Source organism: Ovis canadensis, chromosome X (assembly GCF_042477335.2).
Source record: "Ovis canadensis isolate MfBH-ARS-UI-01 breed Bighorn chromosome X, ARS-UI_OviCan_v2, whole genome shotgun sequence".
NCBI lineage: Eukaryota > Metazoa > Chordata > Mammalia > Artiodactyla > Bovidae > Ovis > Ovis canadensis.
The window spans coordinates 19,746,458-19,764,018 of record NC_091727.1 but is presented as its reverse complement, the minus strand read 5'-3'; the positions used below and the strand labels follow the sequence as shown (position 1 = coordinate 19,764,018).

The 17,561-nt window shown below is 37.0% G+C and overlaps 1 protein-coding gene across 15 annotated transcripts in view; it reads left to right on the top strand.

Moving 5' to 3' along the window:
* The window catches only part of RPS6KA3 (ribosomal protein S6 kinase A3), a 102,149-nt gene extending 85,026 nt beyond the window's left edge, over positions 1-17,123 (top strand). For all 15 annotated transcript variants that reach the window (XM_070291434.1, XM_070291429.1, XM_070291432.1 and 12 more), the window contains 7 exons: positions 427-516; positions 2,734-2,892; positions 4,956-5,117; positions 7,690-7,766; positions 8,287-8,404; positions 10,832-10,972; positions 11,610-17,123. In XM_070291434.1, the coding sequence (XP_070147535.1) occupies positions 427-516; positions 2,734-2,892; positions 4,956-5,117; positions 7,690-7,766; positions 8,287-8,404; positions 10,832-10,972; positions 11,610-11,732 (870 nt within the window). In that variant the 3' untranslated portion in view covers positions 11,733-17,123. The remainder of the gene's footprint in view (positions 1-426; positions 517-2,733; positions 2,893-4,955; positions 5,118-7,689; positions 7,767-8,286; positions 8,405-10,831; positions 10,973-11,609) is intronic.
* Positions 17,124-17,561: the final 438 nt, after the last annotated feature.

The following is a 17,561-nucleotide window of genomic DNA, read 5'->3' as shown; positions in this document are numbered from 1 at the left end:
TCTGGTGGTGGTTTTAAAGATACATCTTGCTCTTCTTAATTATCTATATTGATAGAGGTTAGAAGTTAACTGAGTTCCCAAAGCTCTTTAGACATTTAAAAATGGAAGTTATGTTAACTGTGTTCTAGGTACCTTTTCTTGAGGCTTTTGAGCTTTTGTTAAATCCTAAACTTGTTACAAACTTAAACTAGACAGACCTGATATGAATGTGACTCAGGGCATAGAGTTTATGGCCTTACCATCTATATCAAGACTGGCATTCAAATTTTGATTAGACAATCTGGCCAGGTACTTGGGTAAAAATCATTGATAAGTCGCTTATAAATACAGTGTTTACACAAAATAAGACCTAAGTCTGTAGCTGTAAATACTTAAAGTTTATACTGTATAGTTCATAAAATTTTATGATAAATATTTGCCTTTTAGATTATTGATAAAAGCAAGAGAGACCCTACAGAAGAAATTGAAATTCTTCTTCGTTATGGACAGCATCCAAACATTATTACTCTAAAGGATGTAAGTAGATTGTTTAATATAGATCATTTGAATCAGTTGTCTAACTCACATTTGGAATCATGTGTTAGACAAAGGACTCAATATAGTGAGCAAAAAAAATAGAGGACAACATACATAATTCAAGTTACAGAAAAAAATCATGTATATAGTTAGTTTTTCTGCCTTTAAGAAGAAAAGTACTAATGATATTATTGCTCTTAATATCAGTATTTACTGGAACACTTAGGTATTAATTATATTCAGTTTGAACTAGGTCAGGTTCCGTGTGTGTGTGTGTGTGCATGCGTGCGTGCGTGCGTGCGTGCATGTCTGTGTGCGTGTGTGTGTGTGTGGTGTTAGTCGCTCACTCTTGTCTGACTCTTTGTGACCCCATGGACTACAGCTCGCCAGGCTCCCCTGTCCATGGAATTCTCCAGGCAAGATTACTGGAGTGAGTTGCCATTTCCTTCTCCAGAGGATCTTCCCAACCCAGAGATCAAACCCAGGTCTTCTTGTTGTGGGCAGATTTTTTACCTTCTGAGCCATAGGGGAGGCTCTGTAGGCTCCCCAAACTGTCTTCCATAGTACTGCCAGAGGGAGCTACCACTTCTGTGGAAGTAACCATGTTACTTTCCTGCCTGTAGTTCAGGCTGCCCATCACCTCTGGTCCCTGCCTTCCTCCGTCTATATTTTTCACACTTCTTCACATACCCTGTGCTCCAGCCATGCTCAAGTATGTACATTTTTTTTGTGTGTGTTTTCTTCTACTGCTCTTTATTTTATATGATTCCCTCTGTTGGGGATACTGTTTCCCTTCTTTGCCTGGCTAATTACCAAAATCTAAGACTTAGCTAAGGCATTACGTCCTTCAGGCTTCATATTCTGCCCACCACCACCCCCAAAACAAGTGAAGTTTCCCTCCCTGCTACCATTGGCTTTTGTCATAACAGAGATGTTGGCAAAGGGTGCAAACTCCCCAGGCAGCATTATGTCCTCTCTTGCTGATCATGCTCATATGGGCTTAGAGGCCATGTCTGGGTGTTATAGACCAGAAATGTCATGTAGCCAACTCAGCCAGAGGACTCCTAAGGTACCTTTCACCTCTGAGGTTTTGTGAATTCCAGCGTTTATCCTTCCTTCTCCTTCCTAGCTGAAACTCCAGTTTCCTCAGAATAATGTATCACTGTTCATTGTTAGAGGAGGTTAATATAATCCATTAAAATGTGAAGCTGTTTCACTTAAGTGACTCTTTAATTAATATAACCTCCAAGAATCCAACCAAGTACATTAAAAAGGAAATGTAGAAAATATTGAATAGTTAATCTCGGTCTTGCCTGGGGAATTCCCTAAGCTATTGCTGTTTTTTATATCTTTGCTCCTTCATGTCAAATTCCAAAGTCTCTAAAATGATCCCCACTTTTGTTACAGCATCGCCAACATTTTTTTTTAAACTCATTTCTATGTCTGTTTCTTCTTACTAGAATAAAAACTTTGAGGGCAGGTACCTTGTTTTCTCCATATTCGGGGCCCCAGTACATGGTATCTGTTAGGGAGCTAAACAGAGCTGTGCAGTAACTCTATGAGAAGAGGGGAATAAAAAGGCCGGAAGTTTAAGGAGAGGGTTATTTCAGTTTGGGCTTGCCTGGAGTATAAATCCAAAATTATGTTGAGCTTGCTTTTTCTACATTAGAAGTGAATTGGTATGCTTCTGTATGGTTGAATGGAATTTCTCTTTGCTACTTACTCTTCCTACTTAATTCTTGCCACAGCTTGTCTTTCAATTTAATCAAAATCAGAATAATTCACTATATAAATATAGAAGTGCATATAAATATAGAAGTTCTGCAGTTGTAGAAGTTCCAGGAAAATCTCAATCACATGTCTTTGTAGCAGTCCCTCTCATCATTAGTAGGTAGAAAGATCAAGAGGAACACACCCTAAGAGCTGAAGTTCAGTGCCCCTTCACATTCCATACCCATAGCTATTTTGATTGGCTTGAGTTAAGTTTCACGGACGGAAATCAGGTTATTTTTCTGACATTGTCTCATCAATTCCTATTTTAAAGTTTTTATGTGTATAAAATTGTTTATAAATTTTATATCCTTCATTGGTTATGATAAGTAAAATTTTCCTTGAATATAAATTGAGTTTTAATTTATCTTTACTATGCTAAACTTCATGCTGAGCACATGTAAAGCTTCACATAACTTTTTGCATTTTTGATGTTGAATTTTACAGGTATATGATGATGGAAAATATGTGTATGTAGTGACAGAACTTATGAAAGGGGGTGAATTGCTGGATAAAATTCTTAGGCAGAAATTTTTCTCTGAGCGAGAGGCCAGTGCTGTCCTGTTTACTATTACCAAAACTGTTGAATATCTTCATGCACAAGGGGTAAGTATTTTTAACATTTTATTAACCTAATGTATATAAAACACCATATGAAATTTGGTATAAAATACTAAATACCTTTTTTCTTTTTCACTCTTAAGTGTTTGAGTTGAAATTACAAAGATAGAAGTTAGTTTATGCATGTAAAGAAAAATAACTATATTATGTTAATTATGCTGCTGTTTTTCCACTATGCAGATTTCTCCCATTGAGCCTGAAGTTCTACTTTAAAATTTTAGCTTGTTTATAAACATTAAATTCTTACACTTCCCAAGAAGTACGTGAGATTTTGTGACATAGAAAACAGCACCAATTTTGCTAGGCCACTGCATACTCTTGAGAATTGGGCCCGTGTAGAGTTTAGACACGGAGAAGGCAATGGCCCCTACTCGAGTACTCAAGAGCCTGGAAAATCCCATGGACGGAGGAACCTGGTGGGCTACAGTCCATGGGGTTGCTAAGAGTCAGACACGACTGAGCGACTTCACTTTCACTTTTCACTTTCATAAATTGGAGAAGGAAATGGCAATCCACTCCAGTGTTCTTGCCTGGAGAATCCCAGGGACGGGGGAGCCTGGTGGGCTGCCGTCCATGTTGCACAGAGTCGGACACGACTGAAGCAACTTAGCAGCAGCAAAGTTTAGACAAGAACCAGAGGCATGGGTTGTATTCACTTGTAAAAGGAAATCCTTCAAACAGACTAGACCAAAGAGCCACCTGAATTCTGACTGGTGGGTGCTTTCCTCCTTTATTCCTGCCTACAGATTTTTAGTAAATGGACAAAAAAAATTTTTTTTTCAAACAAGTGAGTCTGGGAAGGAAAAGGAACAAGAGAGAGGTAAGGAGCAGGGAGAGGGAGGAAAGGAAAATAGCAGAGGAGCAAAGAGGAATGGGAAGCAAGAAAAGAATAACAGACCTCTTCTTAAGGAGTTTATTTTCAGTACATTATTCTTGTTTTCTTTGTCTTTGCCCCTAGAAGCTAACAAGTGAAATGTGTTCATTTAATTCTAGAGCTTCTTCACTTGTAGCTGCTTAAGATTTGCCTATTACTGTGACTGGAAACTAATAGAACTCAGTTTTCACTGAAGAATTTGTGACTTTGCAGTCATCTAACTCTTCTATGTTCTTTTCTTAGTGCCTCAGCAGTAATTAGTTATTAAAATAATAACTGGTCTGGAGAAGTAAAGTTCTGGATGTTAGGGTGTGAAACTGAGGTTACTGATTAGAACATAAACTCAGAATTGAGTGATGGAAGAAACACATATTGTCTAATAAGTAATAAGGGGCATCAGAGAGACTTAAGATAAAAAAAAAAAGTATTCCAGTAGGTGATTAAAGGGAGAAAGTAATTCAGAACTCTAAAGGAATGGTATCTTTCTGTGTGTGTGCCATTATTGCTTGGATATCACATAGGCAGTACTTAGGTAAATCCGGGTTTTTGTTTCCTTTTTACACTTAAACCCCATGCCTGTTCCATTGAGCCTGTCCATACATTTATTGTGTTTATCCATTGTACACACCATTCCCTCTACTTAGAATGACTACCCCCACTTCTCTGGCTTCTACATTCAGTTCTTCAGATCTTAAATCAGTTGTTACCTCCTCTAGAGACCCTTCCTGACCCTCCCAAGTTGTGCCCCATCACTCACGTATTTATTCTCTGCCTCCCTTACTACTGGGTAAGCTCCTGGCATGTAAAGGCAAGGATCTTACAGGTCTTGTTCATCAGAGTATCTGCAGCTCCTTGTATAATACCCTGGTACATGATAGATATTCAATTAATATTTGTTGAACAATGAATAACTTGGAGACAGATATTACTGCTATTTGCATTTTTCATTAATCCACTTAATTGGACAAAGTGAGGGGGGAGATAAATACTGTTCTTTCTTCCTCCTTTCCTTGCCACAGTTCTGTGTGAGAGAGTTATACTTACACTATTAGTATTTTATACTGTTGGAATAATGTGAAGGTCACTACCAATCATCTTGTTAAGTTTGTGATAAATAATTTTCCATAATGGAGACGTATTGTTAATGCAGCTCTTTAATTTGTATTTCAATTAGGTGGTTCACAGAGACTTGAAACCTAGCAACATTCTTTATGTGGATGAATCTGGCAATCCAGAATCTATTCGCATTTGTGATTTTGGCTTTGCTAAACAGCTAAGAGCAGAAAATGGTCTTCTCATGACTCCTTGTTATACGGCAAATTTTGTTGCACCAGAGGTAATTGTGAAAGAGTTTGCTTGCAATATTTCAGTATATTTAAAGACTCATTTGCTTTGTTTTGCCCATCTTCCCTGGTAGCTCAGATGATAAAGAGTCTGCCTGCAATGCAGGAGACCTGAGTTTGATCCCTGAGTCGGGAAGATCCCTTGGAGAAGGAGACAGCATCCCACTCCAGTATCCTTGCCTGGAAAATTCTTTCCTGATACTCTTCGAATTTCCTGATTTTTGTCACCGTCTTCCTGTATTTCTAAAGCTAAAACATCATGGTCTTTTCTTGTCTTTAGCTTTGTAACCAGTTAGCATCTCTGTTATCCCCTACAACCAGTTTGGGCTTCTTCTGTTCACAGACCTGCCTTCCTAGCCCCTGCTTCCTTCACCACAGCCCCAGGTGACTGCCACAGCCTAGGTGCATGGCGTTCCCTTTTGTCATTGTCTGATCAGTCCACAAAGATGTTGCAAAGTTGCTGAAGTCTTCCTCAAGCACTGCTTTGATCAGGTTGCTGCTTTTCCTAAGAAATTGCAGTTCCCCATTATAGCATCTCTAAAATCCAATGTTTTGCCCTCAAAATTTCTTGCCTTTGGATTATCACTATGTAAAAAATTAAAACTAGAAGCAAGATAATAAAAAATAATAGTTAATCCTAATATAAGGCTTGCATGTCAGGCACATATGTTAACAGATTTCATCCTCTCAGCTTTAATTTGGGTATAATAATTTGTTCTCATTATAACTATGTGAGGTGAGTAATTTTATTTGCATTTTACAGGAAACAGGGTGCACAGTGAGGGGTGATGCCATTTGCCTGAGATCAGATCTAAATTTGAGCCCAAGAAACCCAGCTACGAAGTTTGTGCTTTACCATGTGCTAGATATTTCACAAAAATGATAATAGTTGATAACGTTAGACTAGTTGGATTATAGATTCAGATTCCCTTGTCCGTTCTCCAAACTTTACTTTTTAGATAGAAAAAAAATTTTTTTAAGTTTATTTGATTCAGTTCTCCCAGTGATACTAGAACTGATGAGGGACAGGTTTTTTCCTTTATTTGTTGACATATCCACAGCCTCTGACACAAACTGGTGTCCAAGCGTGACCCCCTAATCCAGCCATCTCATTTTTCCTCAGGATTGTTTCCTACTTCATATAAGCAGTCTGCTTCTTGGAATCACCATGTAGCTTTTATGTCTTGGCACATTGGAATGTTTTTTTTTTTGCTTCAGATCCTGCCTCTAAATTCACCTTCAGGAAATCTTCTATGATCAAACTGTCCTTAGACTGACCTCTTAACTCTTCCCAAAATCCTCCTCCTGTATTATTTCTCCACATTCAGTGGATCACCAGATCCTTTCCTTTCTGATTCCTAAATATTTTAGACCTTTTTTCCCTTACCCTGTATATCCAGTCTTTACTGAGTCCTTCCCATTTTATCTTTATGTCTTTTCCTCTTCATGTCCTGTTTTAGTACAGATCCTCACAGCCTTTCACTTAGTTTGCTACAAATTGCCTCCAATGAGGTGGCCTTGTGTCCATTCTCTCTTCTTGCCAGCATTTTCTCTATACCTTGAGTTATCTTTCTGGTATACACATCCACTTATTTTATTTTCCTCTTTAATGCTTCAATGACATCTGATTGCCTGCAGGGGGAAAAAAACACCTAGATTCCTTAACAAGATGTTTATAAAAAGCTTTCCAAGGTATTTCCTGGTGGGCCAGTAGTTAGGACTTGGTGTTTTCACTGTTGGGGCCCAGGTTCGATCTCTGGTTGGGGAACTAAGATCCCAGAAGCCACGTGGTGTGGCCAAACAAATAATTTAAAAAACCTTTAAAAACCGCTTCAGTCTCTCTATAGAATCCCCTGTGTGGAAATCTGGCCACACTGAACTTACATGTCGCTAAGCAGGCTCTGCTCTCTTGCCCCTGCTCTCTCCCACGTCTTGATTTCGCCTCCTGAATTCTTCCTTATCGGCCCAATACAAGCAGGTTGCCTCCGAGCCTTCTTCCCTCTCTCCCCTATCAAGAGTGAATTGCTTCTTCATCTTTATACCCATATCCTTAAAACATATTTTTGTTAGAAAACTTATCATGTTGAATTAACTACATATATGTTTATTTCCTTTGCAAGATTCTGATTTTCTTAGAGAAAACAGTTGTTTTGTATTTGTCACAGTTTATGCCTGATAATAGTGATGATTAAATCTTGAGTATATATATAAAAGTACAATTTTGCCCTATACCATTTATACTGTTATATTTTCTTTGTTTTGTTAATTATTTCTGCAGCCCCTTACAAAATATAAATACATTTAAATAAGAAATTTACCTTCAGTTTATTTTTATAGTCCTCTGTGTGCCACAGCAGCGTTTGATAAATTAAGATGAATATCAGAATTTAAATTTATATAAAGTATTAGTAGAAGTTTCTAGAAGTAGTATTACTATATTGCCTTGTTTGTTAATCATGCTGTTTTTCTTGTATGCATTGATTTAGGAGACATAATTTAGTTCACGCCTATCCAAATCTGTATAATAAAAAACAGTGTGTTGATACTAATTTTTACTTTTTCTAGGTTTTAAAACGACAAGGCTATGATGCTGCTTGTGACATATGGAGTCTTGGTGTCCTCCTCTACACAATGCTTACTGGGTGAGTGTGTACCGTATGTTGTAAGCATTTATTCATCGATAATTTTGGTTACATTATCTAGATTTATTTTTTAATCTCTTATAATACTTTCTTTCCATAGTTTCTCTTGTTGTTTAATAATACAATTCTGTGTGTATATGTGTGTATCACTGTTATACCTGTATTATTATTTTCTGTAATGTACTATTATTAAGTTCTTCAGGTTATGAGTTGATTTTTTTATATCATTTTTGTACTCTGTGTCATAAACATATACTATTTTAAATTTATTATTCTATAGTATGTCATGTCTTAATTATATTATTGTATATTAAATTTAAAGTAATATTTCATAACCTATACCTTGACCTGGTACTTTATGAAGCTTCATATTGTTGTTAATTTTTACTTAAGTAGATTTTGATGAGGTGTAACATTAAATGAACTACTTAGAGTACTTTTGGATATTGCAAATAAATATGAAAATTACCAACCAAAAAAGAAACTTTATTCATTAGCATGTTATTCTGTTATAAATTAGTTACACTCCATTTGCAAATGGTCCTGATGATACACCAGAGGAAATACTGGCTCGAATAGGCAGTGGAAAATTCTCACTCAGTGGTGGCTACTGGAATTCTGTTTCAGACACAGCAAAGGTAAGTATGGCTTCCTATTAAAGCTTTTGAGAAAATAATTTTTCATAATCCCTAGTGAGAAAAAATATCAGTTAGAAACTTGTTGATAGAGCAGTATTGAAATGATGTTGCCAAATACCTCAGACTCAAAAATTGACCACTTATGTTGTTTCTTTTCCAGAATAGATTGGTTTGGCCTATCTATCTATCTGTCTATCTATCTATCTATCTATTTCATGGTACTTCTTACTAATGAACATGATGAATAATGCTTACGGTGGAATTGGCCGGGCAGCTTTGGGAAGCAGAAGGATGTAGTCCATCCCAGGCTCTCATGATGATCTGTGTGTTTCCTCTGTGCCTCACACTGCACTTCACCTAGATTATCCCCTTTAATCCTCTTAACAACACTGTAGAATAGCTAGTAGTGTCACCATTTCCCAGTAGGAAACCAAAGCCCAGAATTTTAGTGTGAACTTCTCCACAGCAGGCATGAGTAGGTGCTTCAAAAGAAACAGCCAATTCCAAAGTCCTTGTTCCCTAGAATAACTGTACTGTGTTCTATTTTTGGTCCATATTATGAAGAAAGGGGTCTATCTTTTTCTCAATAAATAGTAGTTTAGCTTTATAGTGTCTACTTGAAATCCATTTGAAATGCCTTTCTTGCTAGCAGACTCGCCATCCCCTGAATAGCATTGATCTGCCTTCTAACTCTCCTCTAGTTTCACTTTCAGTTCATTTGAAGAAAATTCTGTTTGAAAAGAAGAGCAAAGTTTTCCATTTCAAAATAAGAAAAACATAGAGGAGATGAGGGAGATACTATTGGTAAAAAGTGCTCACTCCTTTTTCTTAGAGGTGGATGCTTGACTTGAAATGATTGCATTAGTAAATAGGATATGTCAGAAATTTCTGTAGATAATTTTGGCATCGATATGAAGCCTCAGTTGACTAGTTTAATATCTGTGTGGATAATATTTAGTATTATAACTGTATTTAAAATGATATGTTAGCTTTTCCCTTTGTTTAACAATAAAATTTCTTAAACCAGGTAATTCATTTTTCTTGGTACTTTTTACTTTTTTAAAATTCATGTATTGAGCACCTGCATTGTGCTTAATAAGTGAAAGTGCCAGGGATAAAAGATGGGACTCAGATGGAATTCCTGATCTCAGAGAGCTCTCAGGCTAGTTGTGAGATGGCCAGAAATATACAGTTCAGTGTCACATGTGCTTTTACAGTGCTCTGCTTACTGTGCTAAAGAAGTTCACAGATGATGTTTGATCAGAAAGGTTTCATGGAAGGCTTTCCAGAAGCATTGAAGGGATTGGCCAGACAGCTTTGGGAAGCAGAAGGATGTAGTCCATCCCAGGCTGAGGGAGCAGCCCATGCGTGGTCATGATGGCATGGGAATGGCACAGTACCTCCAGGGTGGTGCACAGAGTTTGATGTGACCAGTACAAGGTACATGTAACAGGGTCACTGATGAACCACAGTTATGAAAGGTTTTGTCAGTCATGCTCAGGATTTGGGATTTTCTCTAATTACTGGGGAGCTGCTGAAAAATACTAAGCATTGTAGTGGTCAGATTTTCCTTTTTCAAGGTCACTGTGGAGTAGTAATTTTTAACCATTGGGATTGACTGCAAACTTGGTCACAATTGGTTGTCAGGCGTATCAAGTAATGTTACCACAGAAAGTACCATAGTTTATACATTGCCTGGTTTTTTAATAAGTTAAAGCAAGTCTAGCTTATCTCTATGATTTTTATAATTTGGTTCTCATTCACTTGCATTTTATGATTTTTTTTTGAGTGAAAGGCAGGTGAGGATGAGATACAAATAATGCAAAAAAAATTACATCTAGTGCACAGCCTATTTTATGAATGCCACATGATTACTAATAAGTTTTGCTAATTTGTCCAGTTAATACTTGTGATTATAAGTATAATGTAATATGCTGAATACCCACAAAATTGAGAAGTAGAAAAAAGTAAAAATAACTCTGTAATCTTTGGAGGGAGCATTTAGAACACTCCAATTAATTCCTGTTATTAGACAGTTGTATCCTGCTTTTCAGTTTTACCAGTAGTACAAAAAAAATCTTAAGTAGCTGAAAGTTACTTAGAAATAAACCAATGAAAATGTAGAGAAAATCAGAATATATGAGAGAAAAAAGAGCCAAAGTCCTTAAATTTACATAAAATGTGGTAAATTTACCCTTTGCAATGCACCAGAATTATTGTTAACTCAGGGAGGAGAAAACAAAGACTTAAGTTTTTACTTTTTTTTTTTTAAACATTGTCATATTGACCAAATTGCTTTGTACCCAAAGGTCTGCTACTCAGAAAGAATAGTGTCATGGAAACCAAGGAGGAATACTACACAGTATCAGGTGCTATAGGAAAACAAATAACAGGTTTAAGCTTGTTTTATTCTTTTTCCCACTACAGGACCTGGTGTCAAAGATGCTTCATGTGGACCCTCACCAGAGACTGACCGCTGCCCTTGTGCTCAGACATCCTTGGATTGTCCACTGGGACCAACTGCCGCAATACCAACTCAACAGACAGGATGCACCACATCTGGTCAAGGTGAGCAGCCCACTGGGGCATGCATGCCACATGCCCTCCAGGGGAGACTGAGATGCCGTCTCTGTACCACAGCACCTTGCCCTTTCACTGCCTCTCAACACGCATCCACTTCTCAGGTGAGATTCTCATACAGTGGGTGATTTAAAAAAGAAAAAGCCAAGGCGTGCCAAAATACCATCCTAAAGCTAGTTCAGGAATGATTTCTGAGTTTATTAATCAGATAAGCTTTGTGGACTTCCTGACTTTTCTTTGTTCTTTCTTACACACAACCCAAAGCAGACTCTTTGAGGTTGTCAGCAGTGGTAAAACACAAGTTCCAAAACAGCATTCCTTGTTGACTCTCATGGTAAAGGATTGCAGAGGTAAAAAACAATTGAATAGTCCAGAGAAAAGTAAGGACTGGTTGTTATGAGCCCACCCCTGTCTTCTCTCATCCATAATTTCAACCTCCCTCATTGGCCTCTTCAATTTTAGTTAGATCAGAGGATTTGACTAGTGTGATTATTTTCATTATGAGCCTAATAAAATCTATATAAATTTGCATGTGAAGAAATTATCTGGGGAAAGTTCATTTCCTATTCTGTGTATAAGTGACTACCCTCTGTCATTATTTGTGACCTTTCTTTCCTGTTTTCAGGGTGCCATGGCAGCTACATACTCTGCTTTAAACCGTAATCAGTCACCAGTTTTGGAACCAGTAGGCCGCTCTACTCTTGCTCAGCGGAGAGGTATTAAAAAAATCACCTCTACAGCCCTGTGAAGTGACCTCAGTGAGATATTTGGTACCATGGTGTAAGTTGATAGCACAAGTTCTGGTGACAGGTAGCACATATCTGAGAGGCACCTGCAAGCACACACTGTCCCAGCTGGTACCCATAATGCTGCTGCTCCTGCTGCTGCTCCCGCTTTTGTCTCTTCTCGCTTTAAATGATTGTTAGCAAGTTAGATTTTCCTGGAGCTTCGGATGAAATGAAAATGGAAACATGATGAAGATATATTCACTGAATCAACAAGAATAATAATGAACACATGAATACCACCTAAAAATACACTGAATAAAGTACTCTACACCACATAGCATTATTTTTATAGGAAATATTTCATGTCCCTTAAATATTCTTCGTTAGTTATAGGGATGGACAGTTTATGTTAAGCACTTAGCTTAAACAATCCGTTTCTATTAGCACTGTATCCCTTGTGCCATCCAACATTTTGTATGTTTTTGTAAACAGTTCATATACAGTACATTTCTGTACTGCTTTCTTTAACGTATACATGCCTTGTTTAACTTGGAATCTATTATTAATCAATTGACTATTAAATCTGGTTAAATAGTTCACCTGGATTAACAGTATTGTTGGACAGCCCTCAAAATGGCCAGATTGTAGAACAGCCTTTGAATGTAATACTTCCAAAATGTACATATCTTTCCCCATGTCTGTTTCACTGGTTCATTTGTTTGTTTGTTTCTTAAAGTCAGGTGCTCTGTCAGGCTAACCTAGAGAGCTTTTGTGATAGAGAAAGTTACTGTGTGTGTGTGTGTGTGTGTGTGTGTGTGTGTGTGGTATGACAGACATCAAGAGTACACCTATGAAGTTAGTCCATATACTTTGCAAATCCTTAGGGTCTTTTTTTCCTTAATTAAGGAAGTAGTTCTTGCATTGTTTATCTTAAATCATCTCCATACTTAGAATTTGGCATACATTTGGGATTTTTCCCAATATACATCAAAGACCTTTAAAAGGCATGGTGAAGAGATGGCAAAGGAAAATTTAGCAACAGGTCATTGAAATCCCATTGGATTTTTCGTGTTTAAATAGATCAAATTGCAGAATTTAGCATATGAATAACAGGATACCTGTTCTTGTATACCTGCAGGGAAAGTATGCTTTTTGGTGGGGGGGAAGAAAAAGAAAAATCATAATGAATTATATCCCATTAAGATGCTCTACATTAAACACTAATTTGAATGTAATAAAGGCCATGGGCCTCTCTATGAAATTTGGACTTAAGCTTTCTTATTCTAGGGAATAAAACATTCTGGATCAAATATTATCTGTTCTAACCTTAAATCATAGCTGAGGTAGACTAAGTGAATGTTTAGCATTGAGTGTTTTCTGAATTCCTCCTGATGATTTATAGCCATGTAATGCTTTCTTTTCTTTTTTAAAAAATTTTTATTGGAGTATAGTTGGTTTACAATATTGTGTTAGTTTCATATAATGCTGTCTTTAATTTCAGAAATGATCAGTTTTCATAATGGGCACTATATCTGCTTATTCATTATCTACATCAAATTTGGTAGTTTCCACAATTTCATTAAAGAAACATCTGCATCCATTATTACCTGTATCTTTGCCAAGCTACCTAGCATACATCAGTATGTAATACGAAAAACATATGAGCAAGGAAAAGGTGATTTAACTTATCTCATCAAGAGTGTGCCTGAACATATCTTTCCTAGTCATGTACTAAGCCATTTACATCAGAAATCCCTTTTCCTGCCAGAAGCTTTAAATCTTCCCCCTGAGAGTACAAAGCCAAGAAAGCATGGTTTATTTAAATGTCTTGGAAGCCACTTGTTATTCCTTAACTTCTCCTCTGTGTAATTCAAGAGAAAGAGAAAAGTGATCATGCCTTTTGCCCAGGTGATACAAAATGATTATTGCCTAGAAATCAAATATAAATTTATCTTCTAAATAAAAACATACATAAGAGGAAAGATTTCAGAAAATCTAGATGGAGAAAGTTTTAAAATATTCCTGAGTATATGGATGATAACGATTAACACCTGCTTTCCATTGCCTGGAAATAAAGGTGTTTTTTTGTTTTCTCTCCTCTATTAAGTGTTTCAAACCTGAGTCATCCCAAATTCTTGTCACTTATGTAATTCTAGGCAGAAAATAGATCTTTTCAGATTTTTGACACTGACACTATTTCATAAGTGCTTAGGTGTATTGTTAATCGTAGTCTTTTAAAACCAGAAGTTAATGTGTAAATCCTTATAAATTGTCTAGTCCAACTTTCTCATATTGCATGTAAAGAACCTGAGACCCAGAGCAAAGACTAGAATCCTTAACTTTCCATTCAGTTTCTTTCCCTCATAACACCGTGCTGCCTTCCCCTCATATTATCACACGACCATGTGCTGAGTTGTTCAAAAACTGTAGTTCTTGGAGCAGTCCTCTGCTGGTACATGAATGCCTTCTTTGCCTTCTCTGCCTAGAAGAGCTGCCAGTTTTATTGGAGAATAACTGGTTATATGTTCACAAAACTGAAGGCCTTCTGCCTAAAAAGCAGTTCATACTTTATTTCATCTGTGATTCTGGTGTTCCTATTGCCTTTGACTTAGAGCAGACAAACTTGGCCAACAATGTGCTCTAAATGTAGTGCCTGTGCTGGGATAACCTTTCCATTAATTTCTTCAAGTCCAGTTTCTCTGTGGCCCCAATTGGGCCACAATTGTGGGAGTGAGGCCCTTTCCCATTAGTGCTGCTGGTTACCTCCCAGGAGATTTTAGTTCAGTCTGAAGGATATTTCAATATGAAAGAAGGAACTAAACTAACAGGCCACTTTCACAAACCTCCTCTTAGCTTATAATCCAAAATAATATCCAGAATGGTAGGTTGAATTTAACATTATCAAGCACATACTGGAAAATCTGGATTACACTATACCATGTGTTTTCTATCCTCCCTTTCAAGCGATGATGCTAAATTAAGGTAAGTTTTTTGTCCTCTGAACTTTTTGTATAAGTAAGTAATTTCAGTTCCTAATTCATAGAGATGTCTTCTTTCTAAGTACAATAGACTCTTCACTTTAGCAGATTTGATATAGATTCATTTATTTGCAAGCAACCTCAAAAGTCCGAAATACAGTAATTTTGACAAGGCACAAAGTTGAGATGCTATGAGGCTGGAGACTGACATGTGGGAAAAGTCCCTTGGTGAGTGTCCAGAGAGGGTGTGGTGTGTATCCAGTAGAGATTCCGCATTTCACACACAGTGGGCTGCAAGGAGCTGGTTTGGGTCAGCCTTCTCCCATCTATTTTTAAGAAGTGGTTGCTGTTGGGAGAAGAGAACATCATGGGAAGTGGGGCTAGTCTGTTAGCTGTACCTTGTACCCTCAGCCCAGGAAAGGCTTCATAAGTGGGCACAATGGGTTGGTAGGAAAAGCACTAGGGTACATCCAGCCTCAGGTGAGAGCAGAAAAGCATTCACGATTTGGGGGCTTAGTACAAATGTGCATCACCACAAAAGCCAGCAGCACACATTTCAACACGGCTGTGATTTTTCTCAACTTCCTGGCCTTTACACATGAGCTGAAAATTTTCAGGCTATTTGACTGTATTTTATAGAGAATATTCTCTCTTATGGTGGTATCGAACATTTGAAATTTACAAAGGCATTAGGACAGATATCTCAGGAATGTAAATGGTCAGAAAAGGTCTGCTTTCTGTGATTAACAAATACGATGAGTTCCATGGCTGACCTTGGTGCTTAAACCAGGGGGTTCCAACTAGTCCTAGAGCTCTGTCTTCCGAAAGGTCCACTTCCATGTGACTAACAAACTGGATGTATACTTTGAGCCTTATTTAATTCACAGATAAGTTGACTTAACTCAGCATTTTTATTTCAATTAATGAAAACAGTCCTCTCTTCACCTCCAGATTGCTTACATTTTTCTGGTCTCCCTAAGTGACCATTAGTGGAGACCAATTAATGAAGGAATGAAATTTGCTGGTTTTTTTTTTTTAATTTGCTTTCTTGGGACTGTGGTGTTCTGCAGAGCCACGCTTAACCACTTTTTCTAGTGAAGAGTCTACAGAATGATAATAACTAAATATGGATGGCCAAGAAGATTTTGTATCTACAGTGCGCTTTATATATTTTTGACACTGCTGTATTCTGTGTGATCGAATGACCTGTAACTGGTTCCAATGTGACTGAGTGTTCTCAATGAATTCTAGTAGCAAAGTCAACTTAATTTTCTTAAGCCTTGTATTACTATCTGTCTCACATTTACCACTTTGATTCCAGTCTTTTAACTGTTCATAACAGGGCATACCAAGGGTTGGGATGAGAGCCTACTTCCTACCTCTAAAGGCACTTTCCTCATTATTTTGCCATATAACCTTGAAGTGCATGATAAGCTGTTTAAATGTCCATGACTTCTCCCAGAGCAACTAGCAAAGTATATTACATTGAATAGAGATTAGTGGAAAGGAAAATTTAGAGACTAAACAGAGGTGTAAACCTCAAGAAAACCTCTTTAGAGCACATACCATTTGAGTACAATGTATGTAAATGTATGTGAGAAGAGAGTTGCTATAATAGTCCTAAGTAGATTAGTTCAATATCTAATGGAAGTGAAAATCTACTCCTATTATCACTATAGTACTGAGTGAACTGTATACTGAGTTTTTCAAACAAGTACTTAAAGTAGAACTTTTAAATATAAAGCAAAGGCATAAGGACAAAGGTTTTGGTTTGTGTTTCTCTAAGTGTAGTTTACCATCTAAGGCTTCCTTTTTTAATTAAAAAAAAAAAAGCTTCAAGGTATTGCCATTCCTTAGCATCCTTAATAATTATGGGTGATGAGTTTTTAACTCTTAAGATTATATACCTGTATTACGTTTATCTTAACTCTTACCCTAAGCAAAAGGGAAGGTATACACCTAAGGGATGTAATTATTTTGCATTTTTGGCCATGGTTGGGAAAGGGGTGGGTATCTACTTAAACAGTTTTTAAAAAAGAAAAAAGTCACAAATATTTTTCTACTCTTATATATGATTTTACTTTATACTAGTTTCTCTCTAGTAAGGCATGCCAGAAGCCCATGACACCATATCACGAGTTTATATGTATTGTACCTTTTATTGGTAGTTAAATCTCATCAGATGCTTGGCACTGCTGCCATGATTATGAAATGCTTGTAAAGGATTAAATATCACTGAGTATTTTAAATTGTTTTACTTAAGAGTCTAATCTGGGAAGTTTTCAAATCATACTATTAATGTATAATCTAAGCTCTTTCAGATGTATCCACGAATAATCCTGGAACAATATTGCTTGTATTCCTGTCACAGAACAGGTTTTGTAATCTTTAAAAGAAATGAAAATTTATATAATAAAGTTTCAAATAAATGCATGTATGTCCTTTTATGAGATTATTTTGCTTAGGTTTGTCCGTTAGATGCCAGCAGCATGGCCCTCCTTCCCCAGTTGTGACAAGCAAAAGTATCTCCAGACACTGTCAACCGTTCCTGGTAGAGAACCACTGTTTGACAATTGTAACTTAGGAATGTCCACTTTCTTAGAAAATGTTTAAATGCTAACATTTTCAGAAAAATGATTTAAAATAAGATTACTTAAAAGTGAAGCTCTTCCTCCTGCATAGTCAGCTGTGTTAGTTTGCTGAAGCTACCAATAAAGTACCACAGACTGGGTGGCTTAAAAACAAATTTATTTTCTTACCATTCTGGAGGCTACCAATCTGAGACCAGGGTGTTAGCAGTATTGGTTTCCTTTGAGGTCTCTCCCCTGGGCTTGTAGATTGCTACCTTCCTGCTCATGTGGTGTTCCTTTC